Raw genomic sequence first — 19,679 nt, 5'->3', positions numbered from 1 at the left:
CGGGGAAGGGCAGCGGCCGTGCAGGCCATGCACCGCAGGGGCGGGGACTGGGGAAGAAGAGGGGGGCGAGAAGAGGAGGGAGACGGGGGGCTCACCGTGGGCACGAGGACGGAGCAGACGTCGCGAGGGGCGACGATTCTAGGTGGCGAGGGCGTCTTGGAGGAGAGAGAGAGAGAGAAAGAACGTGTGTCGGGGGGTAGAGGAGATGAGCAGGGAGGAAGTTTTTGGGGTGGGGGCTGATAGGTGGGCCCCACCAGGGGCGGCGGCGGCGGTAACCGCCCACGCGCGGGAGACGCGGGGGAGAGGCGTTGGGGACGGCTGGGCCACGCGCCGCGAGGCCGGCCCAGGACGGGGGGGAAGCCGCGGCTGGGCCGCGCGCCTGGCTGGGCCACAAGGAGAGGGGGAGGGAAGAGAAGGGAAAAAGGGGTTTTCCCTAATTAATCTATTTTCTAAATGCATGTTTCACAAATTCACTCAACAAACAAAATAGATGCATGGTCCGGCATGGTGCAACAACCAAGAGATTTAACCCTAGGGTTTTACTTACACAGGATATCGAGCTAATTCTCGCTAGAACTTTGAAAAAGAACAAGGCATAGCGAGAAGAAAAAGAAAAAGGAAAGGTAACGCCCGAATTTGGTGAGTGCTAGAGAAGGAAAAAATTTAACTCTAAAATTCGGGGCATTACAGGTCCTTACGGAGAGGTACTCGAGAAACAGCCCGAGCCCCATAAATACCACAAGTTCATAATCATAATCATAATGGATCATCGTATCATAAATTAATTCTCATCATGTTCGTTGATTAGGGTAAAACACTAGCATGTAGCTGATCATAATAACCCAACCCAAAAAGGTATTCAAGGACATGATAAATAGAAAGCTAGTCAATCCTTAGGTTAATCATAGTGTTGGTCACTTGTTCTCAAATGATGTGAATCAAGAACAATGCTTCTAACATGTAGACAATTTTAATACGAATCTAACGCGACTTGAACGGAGCGAATCAGACTTAAAACGCAAAAGTTGTCGCAATTTTAAATTAAAACGCATTACTGCGCACAGTTTTAAAATTGTCGAGGTGGGGCTTTTCGCAAAATCGTCATCTTCTTCCTCTCTCCATCCTCTTCTCTTGCCACGGCAAGGAAGGGGAGGGGGAGGGGAAGGGGCACGGCCGGGACGACCACCACTGTCGCCGCGTGGGAGGGGAGAGGAGGGAGAGGGGCGCGGTGGAGGGGCACCACCACTGGGGAAATTTTTATACCCCAAAATTCAGAGTGTTACAAAAATCTTTTTGTTATTTTCTAAATTTCAAATTCAATTCATAGTTTCAAGATTAAATTCTAGTTTAGAATATAACATTGCCATTCATTTATTTTAGGGGAATAATAAGATAGTTCCAATTAAAAGAAATTCAAAAACTTTGGAATTTTTTAAATCCAAAATAGAATTTCAGGTGTTACAACCCCGAACAAACTTTGTAGATAGTCATCGTCCTTCTCCATGCGCAAGTGGTGTTCTAGTTTTAGCCTCTGTTGGATGCTTCTCGTCGCCGTCATTGTAGAGCTTCCGGGTGAAACGTCGTAGGCCTCATTCCCTCTGGTTCACGGTGACAGCCATACCACAAATACAGTTGGTGTGATCTCGTGAGACTCTCATCCCCACTTGGTACAATTACAACGACTTGTGTAAGAGTCGATGGATTTGTGGGTTTTCCTAACCTCACTCTAATCAATTAGGCACAACCTAGGGCAAGCACAATTAATCGATCTAACTAAGTACTTTGCAAAGTATCTATGCAAATAACCAAGTGACACTCTTAGCACTTCGGTGTCTAAGAGCTATGGAATGGTGTATTAACTTGTACATAATGTGGCTCCACTCTCCACAAACTCAAATGGTCGGGTGGGTGGCTATATATACCCAAGCCCAAAAAAGCTGTTGGAAGGAAGCAGACTTTTCTGCGTCACACCAGACCGGTCCGGTGCACCATCCATGTAAACTAGACCTGGTTTGATGCCCTTCCATGTCACCTAAATGTTACTATATGGTAGACTCTCCATTCCTCATTAGAGGTCCGATGTGCACCATATGATCTAGTGCCTACCACGTCAAAAAACCGTTAGAGCTAGCCATTGCCGGTCGTTGAGCCTCTAGGGTCCGACGTGCCGCCGGTGTACACCAGACTCAGTCTCGTGTTCCAGGAGGCTCGGATGCTGAATACATGCTCTCTACATGATTGGTCTAGTGCCTTGGTCCAGTGTATCATCGGATGGTCTGGTGCACACAGAAACAACCCAGTCTTCTATCCTTAAAGTTTCTTCACTTGGGCTTTTCTTGTCTTGTGTCTTGGACTTCGCTTGATGTTGGTAAGTCTTTAATGAGTCATCTAATATCTTTTTTTGAGGTGTTGCTTCCTCAATGCCTTAGTCCAAGTTCACTCTACATCCTTTGAACTATAAACATAAACACTAGCAAACACATTAGTCCAAAGGTTATGTTGGTCATCAAACACTAAAATCACTTAAGAAAATGGTCACGGTTCATTTTCCTTACAATATCCACCTTTTGGTGATTGATGACAACACAACCAAAACAAGCAAATAATTCAAATACTAAATGTAAAGATGGAATCTACTTGCTATGGCACATGTGCATAGGCAATATGTACATGATACCAAACTGAAACTTATGTGGTCATGTAAGCATTTGATTATTATTCTAGCTCATGCAAACTATCCCCATAATGTGTGATTATGGATTTAAGCCTCACCCTAACTAGAGATTGCAATGGATACCTGCGACCCAATAGCCGATGTGTATTTACTCTATTAGGGTATGTATATGGGCTAAATATGCTAACTATGGGTCTCTTATTAGGCAAAAATCTTCACCCAACGGGTAATCGGGCATTAGAACGTTCTGACCTCACCCATACACGTTACCCTTGGGCATAAAATATCCAGTATAAACTTATCCGAAAAGCATGAACTTGGGCTTCAGTCATTCATGTAATGGGACATACTTGATGATGGAACATGTAATGTGTTATGTCATAGAAGGCTCTAGCATCTTCTAACTATTTAACAACCTTTTGGGTGATAATGTCATAGAATGCTTAACAACTATTTGATGAGCATGTAATGGAACATGTAATGTGTTATGTGGTACTATCATAGTATTGCTACTTTATCTAATTATTTATGGTCTTGTTGAATGAATGATTGAATGATGCTAGAAATTTTGTAATGATATTTATATGGATATACTTGATGTTTGTATAATGTATTATTTTGATAGATGTTTAATCTTTGTGGGTACGGGTGACCCGATGGGTGACCCATACCCGCATGGGTATGGGCATGGGGGTAAATCCATATCTACCGGTGGATATGGGTGACCCAACGAGGTTATATTTTTGTCGTGGGTATGTGTATGGGATAGTAATACCCGGTGGGTATTTATGCATTGCCATCTCTACCCCTAACTCCATAATCCACATCCTTCCTATTTTTTGACCTAAACCAACACAAACAACCACTTGAAAGAATTTTGAAAATTTTAAAATAGTGATTTTGGTATTTGATGAACTTTGGTTAGCTTTGGTCCTCAAGTATCTCCCCCTTTGGAATCAAACACCGAAAAAGAAGACATTTTAAAGCATGTATGAAGGGTCAAATACTTGTAGCCTCTCAAAAAGGTTTTCTTCCTTAGAGAAGATTATCCCTATTTGATAAAGTAATCTCCCCCAATGTGAACAGATATACTCCCCTGTTGGAAAACTCCCCCCTTTGGAAAACGTAAGTTTTAACAACAAAAGAGGTTTCCAAGACATTTTTTACATTTTGATGTAAAGACTAGACTCCCCTTTTTCTATGCATATTTAGATGAAATAGAATATTCTAGAAACACAAAAGGACATTTAAAGCATATGCATAATGGCAACATGAGGGGTAAATGAAATCTAACAGATTCTCATATGAGTATCTGTTGATACAAAGTGCCCGTTATGGCATCTATGCAATGTATAAGTCATTGATTCCTCAAATAACAAACATCCATGCTCACAATAGAATGAAGCGGTTTGATACTATCATGGAAAACAATATATATGTTCTTGCAAGGAACCATACTTATATCTATACCCTCAATGTCATTAGCAATACAATAATTATGAACATTGTCTGGTATCATTTTTTGTTTGCACCAAGCCGCTGGCGAAATTCTCCAAGAGCCCAAATGGGGTATAAGTTGCGGTAGTTAGGATAATTGAGGTAAAAGTTAGAGTTAAAGCATCCAACATGTTCCTATACCAAAAATAAACAACTTTAGTTCAATACCACCATAAGAATGTTGCAAAAAAGTTACCATTTAACCCTACAAAAGAATACTTACTATCGTAATGCTCTTTTCATATATGTATAAACTACCTCCCATTGAAAATACTTAGCATCATTGATCATCTTTGTGGTGCAATTTTGACCTTTACTTTTTTTAGAATTCATAGTTTTAATATCAATAAATACATACGATTATGAAAGTACTCTTCAAGTTAAATATAGAATATGATTTCTATACATTTTAAAAGTTGTTCATGATCAAACTTCATTTTTCATTGGATTTTAGTCAGAGCATCAAATTTTTATGACTATGGTAGTAGTTTGCTAGTCTATCAGAGAGCTATGGCTGTCATCTATGTTTAGTTTACGGTACCCAAATTTTGGTGTTGAGCACCAATTTGAGCGCGCGGACGGTCCGCGCCTGTGGGCCGGACGGTCCGCGCGTGCGCAGAACAGATTAGGGTTCCGAGTTTTGTGCTACGGTTGTTAGCTAAAATCATGGGATAAGCTCGGAAATTAGTTTGTAAAGGGTCCAGCCCCCCTCCTCTATAAATAGAGAGGTATACGGCCGATTTGTAATCAACAATCGAATCAATACAACTTCTATTTCACATTTTATCTTTGGAGTAGTTCTAGTTTAGCCCTAGTTTAGCCTTCCAATCCCCAAATTCTCTGTCTCTCTTCGACTCTACGTCGATTAGAGGAGTCTAGGTCGGTCTACCCGAGCCTAGACAACTCCTAGTATCTCTCCTCCCCGACGGGGTCCCTCCCGGGAGCGAGATCCAGGCGCCGCCGGCGATCTTCCGCCGCCCCTGCGCACGCGCGGACCGTCCGGCCGTCAGGCAGGGAACCCGAGCTCCTGCACCAGGTCGCGGACTGTCTGGCCCGGTGCCGCGGACCGTCCGCGCCTGACCAGAGAGCACCGCCGCCTCGCGCCAGGTCGCGGACCGTCCGGCCCTGGGCCGCGGACCGTCCGCGCCTGACCAGAGAGCACCGCCGCTGGTTCTCTTGAGTAATTGACACCTCCAAAAAGGTGTCAACATACTTTTTGGCGACTCCGCTGGGGAAGACAAATATAGACGCATCAAATCGGCCCTCAATGGCCGGTTCAAAAGATAGTTCTGAGGTTTCCACTAGCAATATCATCACACCGACATGGGAGACCTTGCCGGCTGAAGAACAGCTCCTGTTCGAGGAGTGCCAGGAGCAGCTGATACAAGAAGCAAAAGCAAAGTTCTTGACCAACTTCAAAGTGGACAGGAACAACAAGGTCGTCCGACATCGGGCGACGGATCCGGCTTCGTTCCGACCCACACCAGATATCCCCAATGTAAGTAGCACCAACGAACTCCAATCTCTTAAAGCTTACATAGACGAACAGCGAGGACAGTTGCAACGTATCGTAGGGGATATACAAAATGATCATAAATGTCTAGTGCATGCGCTTGATAAGTCTACTACGGCAAATCTTTCTTCGCACGAGGTTGAATGGAGGGAATACACACATAATTCATCGGCTACAGGTTGGCACGACCAGTCACAACCCCTTTATGGGATGCCGATGGACATGTACCCTAGGCAACGACAGCCTCCCATGCACATCGGCGATAAATTTACCGATCTGCGCATGTCCGGACCATCTGCACATGGGCGCGGACCGTCCGGGCCAGCGGCGGCTGATCCTATTTTTAGAAGTGAATTACCGAGACCTGTACCCAAGCCGCCACATGTCGTACAAACCCTAGATAACCCATTCGGAGTGTCTGCGTATGACGCCAGACAACCCGAATATAATGTTGGACGGTCCGGCCACATGGCCGAACAGTCCGCGCACGGAGTCGGACGGTCCGCGTATTTAACCGGACGGTCCGGCACAGAGTTTTTTAAGGAGGATGGATATCTAACTCCGTATCCGTCCCAGCTAGACTCCCCATCTCACCATACGACACAACAACATCATAATATAATCTATCAAACCCGTGAGAGTGAGAACTTTCCGGCCCCTAGAAGGCCAGAAAGGAATGGCCAGTCCTATGAGCCTCATAGGGCATGCATTAACGCGCCGCAAAACCCAAACCAATGGGGAGGAAAACAACACACCAACATCCAAACAAACTCACCCATATTGGATCAAAGAGCCGGTGGTCTCCCACCGGCTGCCATCGATATAGTAAGGGAGGAAATAGCTGGGACGTTACGAGATAAGCTCGGAGTTAGTATAGTCCCCGGAGGGCAGTCATATCGGAGACCTTATGATAGCAAATTTGACCGACTCCCATACCCACAGGGGACCAAAATACCTGAATTCGTAAAGTTTTCGGGTGACCAAGAAAAGAGCACGCGTGAGCACATAGACCAGTTCTTAGCACAGTTAGGAGAATTGGCCGACACCAAAGCATTCCGTGTGCGTTTATTTTCATTATCTTTAACATGGACTGCATTCACATGGTATGCCACGCTCCCTCCTAATTCCATTTTGTCGTGGGGAGATTTAGAACAAAAATTTCATGAACATTTCTTCTCTGGCGATTATGAGCTAGATTTAGTAGACTTAGTGGCTCTACGACAAGAAAAGGATGAATCGGTTAGTAATTATATCCGGAGATTCCGGGATACGAGAAACCGATGCTTTCAAATTCATTTAACAGATAAACAATTGGCGGAAATAGCCTTTGATGGATTGCGCTATTATTTAAAAGAGAGATTAGAAGGCATCCAGTTCTTTACTCTAGCACAATTACATCAGAGAGCTTCGGCTTGTGAAAGCCGAAGCAAAGAACTAGTCAAAATGGTTCATCATAATGTCCATATAGTAGAACACAATCAAAGTAGTTCGGACGATGAACCAAAGAAAGTTTACACTGCCGAAATAGTTTGGCCCGAGCAGGCCAAATCTTCGGCTTGCTCCTCCTTGCAGTCAGTTCGGAATGAACGGCAGGAGGAGGTTAAGTTTACATTTAATGTCGGCAAATGTGATAAGATATTCGATGAATTACTAAAAAATGGTAACATTAAAATTGATTATATCGTTCCACCTGCCGACGAACTAAAGCGTCGCGCATACTGCAAGTGGCACAACTCATTTTCCCATGCCACTAATGATTGTAATGTGTTCCGACGACAAATCCAATCGGCCATTAACGAAGGACGATTGAAATTTCAGGAGGACACAGAGCCCTTTTCAATGAATATGATCGACTTCAAGGGCAAAAGGGTCCTAATTCGGCCCAGCACAACCGATAAGGGCAAAGACAAAGAAGTCATCATCGGCAACTCACAGGAGGCCGATGGAGACAACAAAATTTCCTGCAGGAAAGTGGTGGCCGAGAAGACTCCTGATGGAGGAGAGACACTGAAAGTAACCATCACAAACTCCGGCACTGGGGGGCAAGCGCAGACCAGGGGATATGCGCGAGAACCCATACTACGCATCGCGGACGGTCCGTAACATCACCGGACAGTCCGGAGCGTTCCAGCGGACGGTCCGGCAACACCGAAGAGCCGCGGCGACCACGTACCTTCAAACCACGACGACCAGAAATAGGTACGTGGAAAACTAACACGTTCAAGGGTCAAGGCAACTGGTCGGTTGGTAAAATCTAGCCCGACCTTTGATCAATTATTGTCTAAATATGTGAAAAAGAAGGCTCGCCCCAGCGACCGGCCACCAAAGGGACCTCGCTTACCCACCCAGGAGCGACGACAGGTTAGGCCGATTGGACCACCACACCAATCGGAAAGGACGGGAGGTCATAATGTTCAATTAAGACCTAACTTACCTGCATGGACACCTCCACCACCATATCCACCTATGCCATATTCATACACATACATACCTCCACCATACGTCCCAAATCAAACGTGGGGCATGCCACCATACCCATTTGGGATGCCACAGTACCCCGCTTGGGGGGCACCCCAAACATCTGTATTCAATAGGTTGACACCTCCAGTACAAGACCGATTGAGAGCCCCTCAATCTGGTTCACGAGCACAGGCCCAGCAAGATTGCCGAACAATTCGGCCCCAAAGGCTGACTAATCCGGCAGGGGGCATACAGCTACAACCTCTAACAGTACGGAAAAGGGAGACGTCATTAAAATAGGAACGACAGATGTCGTCGTACAACAAAATAACGAAGGGCCGATGATTTTTGGTGAATCGGCCAACACAAACAAAAAAGAAAGTATGACTGTCAATAAAATAGCCGATCCAAAATACTCCATGCCCCGATGGTGCCCATCGGGATTGACACGATCGCAAAAGCGAAAATTACAACGCCTTAGAGCAAAGGAGAATCAGGAGAAGGAGGCGGAAAAAATATTCAATGACACACATCCGCAGTATCCGCCACCACAAAAGAGATGGAGACCAAAGGCCGTTGAGGAAAATCAAACGGCCATAAAGACAGAAAATAAAACAGCAACTGTGCAGCTCTTTGCAGGTATAGCAGACAGTCCGGCTATAAAGACCGGACCAACCGTACAGGGCGCGGACCGTCCGACCCCTGAGGCCGACTCATCCGCAATAAACCATGAAACCTGCAACGACGTGCCGACACCCATGGAGGAAGATGACCTGCAAGGAGAAGACCTGGTCGACTACGAAGCTACGCCAGAACACTTGGAAGATTAGGAAAAGCTAGGTGACAGATTGGTCAGGATCAGTATGACGCTCGACGGTGTTGGGACCGACAGTTCGATCAAAGCTAAAGGAGTCACTCCGAGACCAAGACCATTGCGTACCATCCTAGTAAGTGGCAAGATGCCTAAGAAAACCGATGTGATAATATCGAGTTAGTTGCTTTTGGTTCGCTCAGCTCCACCAAAAGGCAGGGGGGCATATGTTGAGCACCAATTTGAGCGCGCGGATGGTCTGGCCCTGAGGCCGGACGGTCCGCGGTCCGGACGGTCCACGCCTGTGGGCCGGACGGTCCGCGCTTGCGCAGAACAGATTAGGGTTCCGAGTTTTGTGCTACGGTTGTTAGCTAAAATCATGGGATAAGCTCGGAAATTAGTTTGTAAAGGGTCCATCCCCCCTCCTCTATAAATAGAGAGGTATACGGTCGATTTGTAATCAACAATCGAATCAATACAACTTCTATTTCGCATTTTATCTTAGGAGTAGTTATAGTTTAGCCCTAGTTTAGCCTTCCAATCCCCAAATTCTCTGTCTCTTTTCGACTCTACGTCGATTAGAGGAGTCTAGGTCGGTCTACCCGAGCCTAGACAACTCCTAGGATCTCTCCTCCCCGATGGGGTCCCTCCCGGGAGCGAGATCCCGGCGCCGCCGACGATCTTCCGCCGCCCCTGCGCACGCGCGGACCGTCCGGCCCTAGGGCGCTGACCGTCCGGCCGTCAGGCAGGGAACCCGAGCTCCTGCACCAGGTCGCGGACTGTCCGGCCCTGTGCTGCGGACCGTTCGCGCCTGACCAGAGAGCACCGCCGCCTCGCGCCAGGTTGCGGACCGTCCGGCCCTGGGCCGCGGACCGTCCGCGCCTGACCAGAGAGCACCGCCGCTGGTTCTCTTGAGTAATTGATGCCTCCAAAAAGGTGTCAACATTTGGTTTACACACTTTCTAGGTTTCTACAACAGTACATACTTCACCTTGAATATACTAAATTCATAATAAAGACTATTGCTTAATTTTACTTCACTAAGTAAACCATAATATTACCTGTTGGGGAAAGTCTCCTGTGTCTAGTTGCATGTTAATTAATTCTCTTGCCGCTTGGTACAGTGGTATGGGATCTCGCTCAACCTAGACGGGATGTAAAAATATATAGGAACTCTCATTAGATAATGCATTTTAGATAATAATAATATGTAAAAAGTTTATAAAAACAACATATCAATCTTCCATTCAAGAAACAATAATTACAAACCTGTCCAGCATATATCAACGACAGCATCGCCCAAGCAGTGTTCACTACATGGGTATTTCCATTAATATAATTCTGTACAATTTTGGACAACAAAACACCAGCCAACGATGGTTCATTAGAATTTCATCAAATTTGTTTCATTAATTCATCAATTCCTAGATTTGTCTTTTACCAACAATAAAATAGTAAACACAATATTTTTCAACACTAGGATATAATAAAATAAAGAAAAATATGGGGGAAATGGTACATTGGAGGGCCTAAAACTTATGCGTATGATATGTAGAAAGCCCTTTTTAGTTCCATTTTCTATACAATTTGGCTAGGTTGTATGTTGTAAGTTCTATTTGAAATAGTTTTTAGACAATAGCCAACATCCGTATCTTCCTTTTAAGACTTGAATACCATGGGGACATCGCCCATTCAATGGTTTACTCATGAAATATGTAGTGAACTGTGTAACCATTTTAGGTCCATATTATCTTTAAAAATAACATATAGACTTTTATCTATAAATTTAGGTACATATAGCAAAATCTACCTCTAACTCTATCTAATTATTATAATAAAATACGATCTCATGGTCTTAAAAATTTCTCTCACAACTTGTTCATTTCACTGTCACCACCACTACACTACACCCACATACTTCATCCTACACACCCAATGGATCTAGTGGGACTATATGGGTGACTTAACACATGGATCATATGCAGTGTTAGGGTGTGTATAATCCAATCATACACTTTTATGGATGGATTAAGCTAGCTAACCATCATCAATTATCACAACCCTCTTCATAAAGGATTGGATCTATCCAGAGTCCTCTACACCTTGTCCTATGAATCAATTTTTTGTATCATGGTGGAGGCATGTGTGTGGGTGCGAATATACTCATAAAGATTATTGATATACCCGCATATTCCACATGCATGTGTGCATTCAATGGTTTATCATAATTAGATCATATGAGACATTCTTATGGATGTGTGAGTGTTTACATTTGCATCTTCCTTGTAATTAAATAAAACTCTTCATCCCTACCCATATATCCTTACCTAAGTGTTGTCAATGAGAGAATTTTCCATTGAGTTGTGTCAACATCGTACCATTGTGTTTGCACTCACCAGTGAAGGTTAAATTAGAGACAACATGTTGCAACCATAGTGGCTGACAACTAGTATTTCTCTTATGACAAAAGATCATTGGGTACTAATCATTAGTATCTATGTTGTGCCAACCCATAGATGTGTAAGAATTGACCTTGCTAGCATAGGTTGGTAACCAACACATTTATCCCAATACTCTTGATGTTTAAAAGTGGAATTATAGATCTATCACATCAATTCCATGTATAGATAAGATGAAATTGAATCATTTTTAAATTTAAAAAGAGAAAACATACACCATTAGAAGACATGGAAAGAAAGGGTACCCCTATTTCACTAGAAAGGTAGCTTTCCCCCCATCCACCTGTAGCTTGTTGTTTTGACAACAAAAAGTTGCATGCTTGCCTTATGGAAGAACTAGTATCATACGTTCTTCCAGTAGCTACTAATCCTTTTATTGCAAAAAAGGTTCCACAGATGAAACATATACCCCATGTGCCATACCTGCCAAAATAGTTCTAGGTCATGTAGGTTGAAAGCATCTATATACAATGAAATTACATAATGTTACTTACCATGAACCATCCTTCCTTTGTTTGTTCTCAATAAACATGGCAGCATTGTTTATGCATTTATCTATCTCTTTGGTACGGTAGGAAGGATATAGCTCTTTGAAAAATATAAAAGCTTCTAGCACTGATGATGTACATTCAACATATCTACCAATTGACATCCCAATAAATAGTTTAAGTTGAAAATATAAATGGGCGATAATAGATGTTAAGTAAGCATTTGTGAGTTTTTGTATCTCTTACGGATAATCGACGACAATATTCATAAAATTCTCGCAAGGGTTGATAATCTAAATTTTCAAACAAAATTTGGGTTAGTATAAGTGCAACGCTACAATATATAATAAGTCATACTAGAGAGGAATGGTAGAAAATAATATATCTACTCATGCTTGGTGCCTGACATACCACATGGATATACTAATGAGTATATAACCAAAATGATATAAAAATTGGGATACACTTACCTCTAACCAAGAAGCTGTCCTTTGACATTCATATGAAGAAAAGGTTCCACCTTCATTCTTCAACACCCAATTAACAAAACAAAAAATATAGATTGTGATATGACGGTCTTTGCACTAGAAAAGAGATAAAATTGTGTATTTACTGTGGACACAAACTTAAATTTGTATGGTCATTGACACTAATTATAACAATTACATAATTTTGATGTCACATAACCTGCAACTCGTATTTGATCCTAGTGCCCTAAGATGGATGTTTTCTTGTCACATTTGTGACCATACAAAAGTGTGTTTGTACTAACATACTTGAATAAATTAGTTAAAGACTAACAAAGCCATTTCAAGGTGCATGTTAAATGTCACTATTTCAAGGTTATTTTGAAAGTGATTGAATTTGTTGGACAAATAATTATTTTCTTTGGTTTGTTATGGATACATGTTATACATATATATACCAACATGTTAAATGTCACTATTTCAAGGTGTTGGTATAGATATGTATACAAAGTGACATAAAAACGTGTACGCGATTGTATGTCGTCACTCCACCAGGAATATGCATTCAAACGTGTCCCTAACCAGACGCATGCACGTGATCATATTTTTATGATAGATCTAAAAATATGGCAACCACTAGGAACATGCATGCAGTTCCTATTTTTATGCAGATTCAAAAATTATGGCAGGTCGTGGAAGTTTCCATTGCATACGCACAAATTTTAAATGGAATTTTCATTCCTACAGCATACACACAAAAAATGGATGGGTGATATCGCGCAAAGCATAAATCGTTATAGAAAGTTGCATAAATACATATATCATACATCATAATTAATGAAGAAAAATCCTAGTACGGGCTCATCCAACAGCCGCATGCATAAACAAAGGATTGGAGGAGGTCGTCGTCGGAGGATGCCGCCGAGGCCATCGAATCGGAGGAGTTGGTAAACGAAGGACACCCAAACCACCATGCAGACTATCGAACCCTGCAGATCGCGTCTTGCTCGACCGTCGTCGTCGCTGGAGTCACCCATGCCTAGCATGACAACCATCAGCGAAGATGGTCGTGCCTCATGGGGCGCTGCCGCCACTTGCATGTCGGGGTCGCCGTCGCTCGCCCACCTCAGGGCCCAGGTGTCGCCACCGCTCACTCGTCCCGGCGACCTGTCGCCGCTTGCCCTCCGGATCGGGGAGCCGCTGCCACCGCACCTCCAAATATGGGAACCGTCATCGCGACTCTGGATCGAGGAACCGCCGCCACCGCGCGTCCGGATCGGGGAGCCACCATCGCCTTGCCTTCGGATCGGGGCGGTGGCGCCCAGAGTTCCGCCGTCGCGCGCATTCTTGGGAAACCGTCGTTGTCGCACACACCTGGGTGGGCGTCGTCACCCATGCATTGTGGTGGGGCGTCGAAAACTAAACCCTAGCGCTCTGGGACTCCTTTTATAGACGTCTGGACCTGGCGTGGCTGAACCGGATGGCACCATTGGACCAAGGCTTACTCCAGTTATTGAAAGCCCATGACTCTAAATATATAAACTATATATATAGCTACTATATTAAAGCACCATTTTCAATGGTCGTTCCACGACATCTTTTTACAAATATAACCTCATATCTATTTCAAATTAACCCGCTGCACATTCGTCCCCTCCTCGCAACCCTGCATGGCCTCGCTAGGCCCACACGGCACGCCGGCCTGCTGCCGTGCCTGGCTGGCCCGTTAGCCCGTCGGGCCATTTGGTTAAATCAGCATAAAATGTTTAAAAGCGTTGTAGGAGGTGGGCTTCGAACCCACGCCATGATGGAAGAAGGACGGGAGACACTAGGTAAAGTCGTCTAACCAATAGAACATTATACTAAGGTGTTTTTAATATTGAATATAAATTGTACATATGTATATATGATTTTTTGTAAAATAAAAAATATAATTATGCCGGACCGGGCCAGTACTATGGGCCGAGGCTACGGTCCAAGCACGGCACGGTGCTCGTGCCGGGCTGGCCCAGGCACTATTAAATAGGTCATGCCTTGCGCCGGCCTGCTAGGCACGACCCATTTGACCATCCATCTCCGTACGATAATGATGGTCCTCGTCTCAGTTGCCGCCACCTCATTCGCCATCTTGCTTCATTTCTCTCTCCCCTCATGCCTCTGCCTCTGTGCCACCCCATTCTTGGCAGAGGGCGTGGGAGCAGATGTCTCCTTCCCGTATTCGTCCGACAGCAGCCCCGACACCGACCCGGTGGCTATTGGACGTCCACGAGGACGTTTCACAGCATGCGCGCACCATCGTTTTTGTCGTCGTCAGACGTCCCGTTCGTCTTCTCGGCCTTCGCCCTATTCTTCCTCTCCAATCTGCTGCCCCCGCCCAAGGTCACAGTTGTGAGCCAACCGACACTCGTCGACGCGGGTACGGGGCGAGTCGGTCTTGCTCCTGGCCTTTCTTTGTGCGTGCCGCCGAGGAGGACACGGTGGCGCATGCCACGCTTAGGTTATCTTGGCGATGAGGAGTCCAGATCTGAGAAATTGGACAACCAAGGCCTGTAGCGCGGAGCAGTCGACATATGCTGCGAAGTTGGTGGTGGTGTTGTGTCGCCTCGGCGGGTCAAGGTAAGGCGCTCGCATTCTCTCACCCTTCTCGGACTGACGCCTGGTGCAGGTGCCTCTAGGTTTGGAGCTGCTCTAGCTGGGCTTCTTTCTCTGCTTGTGTGCTCTCTCCCTATATGTATCTAGCGGTATACTACCTATGTTGCATCTAGATGCCCAGGTCTTCGTCGTGTCCTTCTCCGGCAATGAACAGGTATGACCGTCTCTTCTCTTTCCTTCCCTTCCTGCTCTACGAAACCTTAGAAGTGGGGGAGGCGAGGGATGGGGGTTCCTGATTTGCTGCCTATGGTACCCGTTCGATGGCTCGGCATCACCTGTCTACATGGCCTTTCCCTTACCATGATGTCGACTCGGTATGCTTCTAACACTTCTATGTACATGTAACCCATCCTTCTGTAATTGCAAAAAAATATTGTGTTGTTCCTCTGTTGTTTTGGGTGTTCATTTTTTGTTGTGCTAAGGACTGAACATAATTTAGGTGTGTTAATACTTTATTTATTGTCTGCACATGGTTTATGTTCTTCTGATGATGGCTCATGGATCCTACAAAATATGTGTTAGGATTTGGAGATCCATGCGGACACTATCACATGGTGCTCGTCCCTTGTGTTCTTGGCTCTTGCATGCATTAGGTCGTTTCTGAGACCACATTGGCGCAATGGACTCCATGATGTTTGATGTTGCTGAATTGGATGGAACATCAATGATTTGTCACGCTAGCAGTAAAAGGAAAGGTTATTTGTTGGTTTTAAACGTTAGTAATTGCTACGAAGTACTATAATTTGTATGGAGCACATCCAGTTTTTATTGATGTCTGACTTTAGCAACCACTCCATATTTTGATCTATCTTTTTTATAAGTTTGAGTTTACGTGACTTATTTTAGAAACTTGGGCTCACAAACTTACTTTTATTTGGTCTTTGTATGCTGTAATTATGTCATTCTATAATCTATGTTCGTTCAGTCAATCGTTGTGAACTCTCTTCTAATCAAACCCTTTATTGGTCGTGTTGTACCAATACATATTGGATGGAGTAAGCAACGACATCAGTTAGTCAAATAAAAAAAATATTATGCGAAGAGCGGAGATAATCAATAAAAAATCTTGATATTTTTTATAATTACGCACGGGTTGCTAACAATCTCTTGTAGCATACGACCGTTCCAAAAAAATGATGCATGAATAGGGGCAACAGCTATAGATGGCCAATAAGCACGAGGCCCGCGAGCCCGGCCCGAAGCCCGCTGTTTGGGCCCGGTCCAAGCCCAGCACGACCCGGTTCTATGCAGGCCTGGGCCGGCCCGGCACGAATAAGCGGGCCGGCTCGAACAGTAAACTAGGCACGGTGGGCTAGCCCGGCATGGCCAGTTTACCCTAAGCCTGTTAAGCCCGCTTTTTTACACTAAAACGTGCTTATCGGCCCGTTTAGCCCGTTTTTCGGCCCGCTTTTTTCGTGCTAAACGGGTCGGCTCGACCCGTTTTGGCCCGCGATGGCCGGACTCGGACAAGAAATCGAGCCCGCGTGCTTAGACAGCCCGACCCGGTTTTCTAACCGTGCGTGGTAGGCCGGACCCAAAATGGGTCAGGCTTCACCGGGCCCGGGCCGGACCGCCCGTTTGGCCATCTCTAGTAACATCCACTCCACAAAAATGGCGCATGCATGCACTCCACCCCCACCATCACATGTAGTTGTGACTCCAAAAAAGGATGCATACATGCATGACTTGGTGTCCACTTTGATAATTAATATCTACTAAAATGAGTATTAAAATTAAAAACCGATTTCATCGTTGTGTTCGTCTCGATAAAAGCTTCAAAACTAGATCTTACTTGACATATTTATCTCAGAATTTATCAGAATCAGTCATTTCATCTTTTAGTCTCAGTTATTTATGAGAATTACTAAGATAACAGTCATTTAGTGAGTCTGTCATTATATAAAAAAATAGGCATCACGAGAAAGAAAGTGAATGAACTCAGTCATTCTATAAATACTCAGACATTCCATATTTTTAACCTCAGGCATTCATGAGAATTACCGAGATAACAATGATTTAATTGACCAATTATTCTAAAAAGCATGCACTACATGGAGAAATGAACAGCTAGTCATTCTATGAATACTTAGTCATTACATCTTTTAGTCTTTTAGACATTAACTAGCCATGTTGCCCGTGCTTTGCTACGGTTTTTATATATCATATAAATATGTATTAAGATATTTATTTAAATATAATTATTGTTTATTTCTAAACACTAAGTTACGTGTGGTCTGGTGATTAGCCCCGATTCGAGTGCTTGCTCTGTACTTTTTTTGCGTGGTGTGGTAGCTGCGTGTGTGGGTCGGGTGCTGAGCATGCATAGTAGCTGGCTGTGTGAGCATTGGGATCCATAGGACAGTAGCTGAGAGAGGAGTAGCTGAGAGAGGAGTTGGAGAACCAGTCAAAGAGCATGAGACGGGCCTAGAGTGTAAGCGTGTCCATAGGCAGTAGCTGAGAGAGGGACGATAGAACCAGTCGGGACGCGTGGGGCAGGCCTAAAGTGTTAGCGTGGAAGGTGAAGCTGTGGTAGCACCAGGTGCTCACATTAGATTCAAATTGTTTGTTTATAAACATTAAGGTATGTGTGGTCTGGTGGTTACACCAAAATGTTTAGAGCAAGGGGTGTGGGTTCGAGTGCTTGTTTTGCACGGTGTGATGCTCATATTAGGTTCTTAATAGATTAGTATAGATTAGAATTACTGAGAGATAACTTATCAAGGTCGGTCATTGTATTTTTTTATTAGGACCAGTCATTGTATTTTTATCAGGATCAACCATTATATTTTATCAGAATCAGTCATTTTATTTTTATTATATTCAGTCATTGTATTTTTATCATGGTTAGTCATTGTATTTCTATTAGGGCCAGTCATTGTTTTATCAGGGTCGGTCATTGTAATTTTACCAGGGTAAGGGGGTGTTTGGGAACAAAGTTTTTCTGCAGTATTGAAGCAATACTGTAGTATTGAGCAATACTGTGGTATTATATACTTTGAGGTGTTTGGCAACTCATCTGAAATCTCTGTATACTGAACTGTAGTATTGTAAATACTGCACTTGTTTTGCAGTTTTGGAAACTTTGGTCTCAGCCAAAGTTTTTCTTTGTAAAGAGAGCGCCAGCTGGGCCCCGCTCTAGCTGATTGGTCTCAACCAAAGTTTTTCCCAAACACCTTGATGTATTGGATACTGTTGTATTCGAAAACTGAAGTATTGTAAACTGCAATAATGTCATGACTAAAGTATACTTTAGTATTTGAAAAACTGCAGTTTGAAAAAACTGTGTTCCCAAACAGGGTCTAAGTCGTTGTAGAATGACTGACATTCTGTTTTTATAAAGCGTTAGCCACTCTGTAATTTAAAGTCAGTAATTCTATTTTTAAGTTAGTAATTCTAATTTTAAGTTATTGTGCTATGATGTGTCAACCAATTTTTATGAATTATTCGTATTTAGTTATTGTGGTTATATTGCTCATCTTTGTTCAGTAGCTTCAATTTAAAGTTATTGTGGTTACATTGATCACCATGAAAATGACTTTGGCATTGCTGGTTTTAAACGACCCGTCCTATATTTTAGATTTGGCATGACTTTAACTATCGTATGAAAATATGTGAACATAGACAATGTTCCTAATAAAACTAGAAGGTTGTATAATTTGGAGAGACGTTAGTACGTTCATTTGGATTTAATTCGTACTGGCTTCTACTACTTATACATTGTTTTTGTCTCTATAGATTGTAGTTGTAACAGTCCAAACAACTGACTTTAATCGGAAGCGAATAACTATGTTTGGTTTGCGTTTTGTGGACCAGAGAGTTGTTAATAATAAATGACAAGACTACTGGCTGGTCCATTGATTGATGTGAACATACAAATGAAAAAAATGTGCTAACAAGGCACGTCTCCGTTCGGTGGGACAGTGCGGCGCTAGTCTAGTGTTGGTGGTGGGCAGCCGGTTGGTATAACCGTGTAAGATCATCCGTCTGTCCGCGAGAGGTGCGCTCGGAAGAAAGGCACGTGGGAGGCACGTTGGTGCCAAATAACTATTTAGCACCTAGGGTGTCAAATAGCACTATAGTATATATATATATATATATATATATATATATATATATATATATATATATATATATATATATATATATATATATATATATATATATATATATATATATATATATATATATATATATATAAGCTACCAACTAGCACTTAACTGTTTAAACAATATGATAATACTTTTGGTTGTGCATAAACAAAAAGTTTTCATGAGTATGAAAATGATCCTAGACTTAATGATGGTAATGTTACATAATATAGTTTTGAAGGTCATACCATAGAATAAAGGATGCAGTCAACGGCATCATACAACTTTTGTTCTTCTATCGGATTGCCAACAAGGTTAGGAGAAATCTTTGATAACAACATTAATACCTAAAGGAAAAGACATGCAAAATTTTAGAGGCCACAAAAGGCAAAAATACCATTGCACAATAAAATTTAGAGAAGTATTCTAATAACCTTAAGAGCTTCTGCAGTAATATCTGGTGAATTCCAAGTACTATCTACTGTTGAAAGAGTCCACGAGCCTTTTGACCTTTGGCGGTAATAACTTTGATAATTTGGTTGATCTTTAAGAACCTTTACTCATTGAAAA

At 43.3% G+C, this 19,679-nt stretch overlaps 1 protein-coding gene across 11 annotated transcripts in view; it reads right to left on the bottom strand.

Moving 5' to 3' along the window:
• The window catches only part of LOC103626416 (achilleol B synthase), a 60,179-nt gene that overhangs the window by 3,963 nt on the left and 36,537 nt on the right, over window positions 1-19,679 (bottom strand). Inside the window, exons 10-18 of one of the 11 annotated variants that reach the window (XM_020538390.1) lie at window positions 19,544-19,663; window positions 19,358-19,456; window positions 12,373-12,429; window positions 12,149-12,195; window positions 11,909-12,052; window positions 11,630-11,837; window positions 10,225-10,296; window positions 10,017-10,100; window positions 1,795-2,455 (exon numbers count right to left, since the gene is read on the bottom strand). In XM_020538390.1, the coding sequence (XP_020393979.1) occupies window positions 2,426-2,455; window positions 10,017-10,100; window positions 10,225-10,296; window positions 11,630-11,837; window positions 11,909-12,052; window positions 12,149-12,195; window positions 12,373-12,429; window positions 19,358-19,456; window positions 19,544-19,663 (861 nt within the window). In that variant the 3' untranslated portion in view covers window positions 1,795-2,425. Of the gene's footprint in view, window positions 1-1,794; window positions 2,456-3,920; window positions 4,307-8,810; window positions 8,918-9,355; window positions 9,926-10,016; window positions 10,101-10,224; window positions 10,297-11,629; window positions 11,852-11,908; window positions 12,053-12,148; window positions 12,196-12,372; window positions 12,430-19,357; window positions 19,457-19,543; window positions 19,664-19,679 lie in introns of those variants that run through there. The other 10 variants (XM_035959044.1, XM_020538388.2, XM_008646824.3 and 7 more) reach the window with 10 other exon arrangements.

This window comes from Zea mays, chromosome 5 (assembly GCF_902167145.1).
Source record: "Zea mays cultivar B73 chromosome 5, Zm-B73-REFERENCE-NAM-5.0, whole genome shotgun sequence".
NCBI classification, from domain to species: domain Eukaryota; kingdom Viridiplantae; phylum Streptophyta; class Magnoliopsida; order Poales; family Poaceae; genus Zea; species Zea mays.
This window is presented reverse-complemented; position numbering and strand designations above follow the sequence as displayed.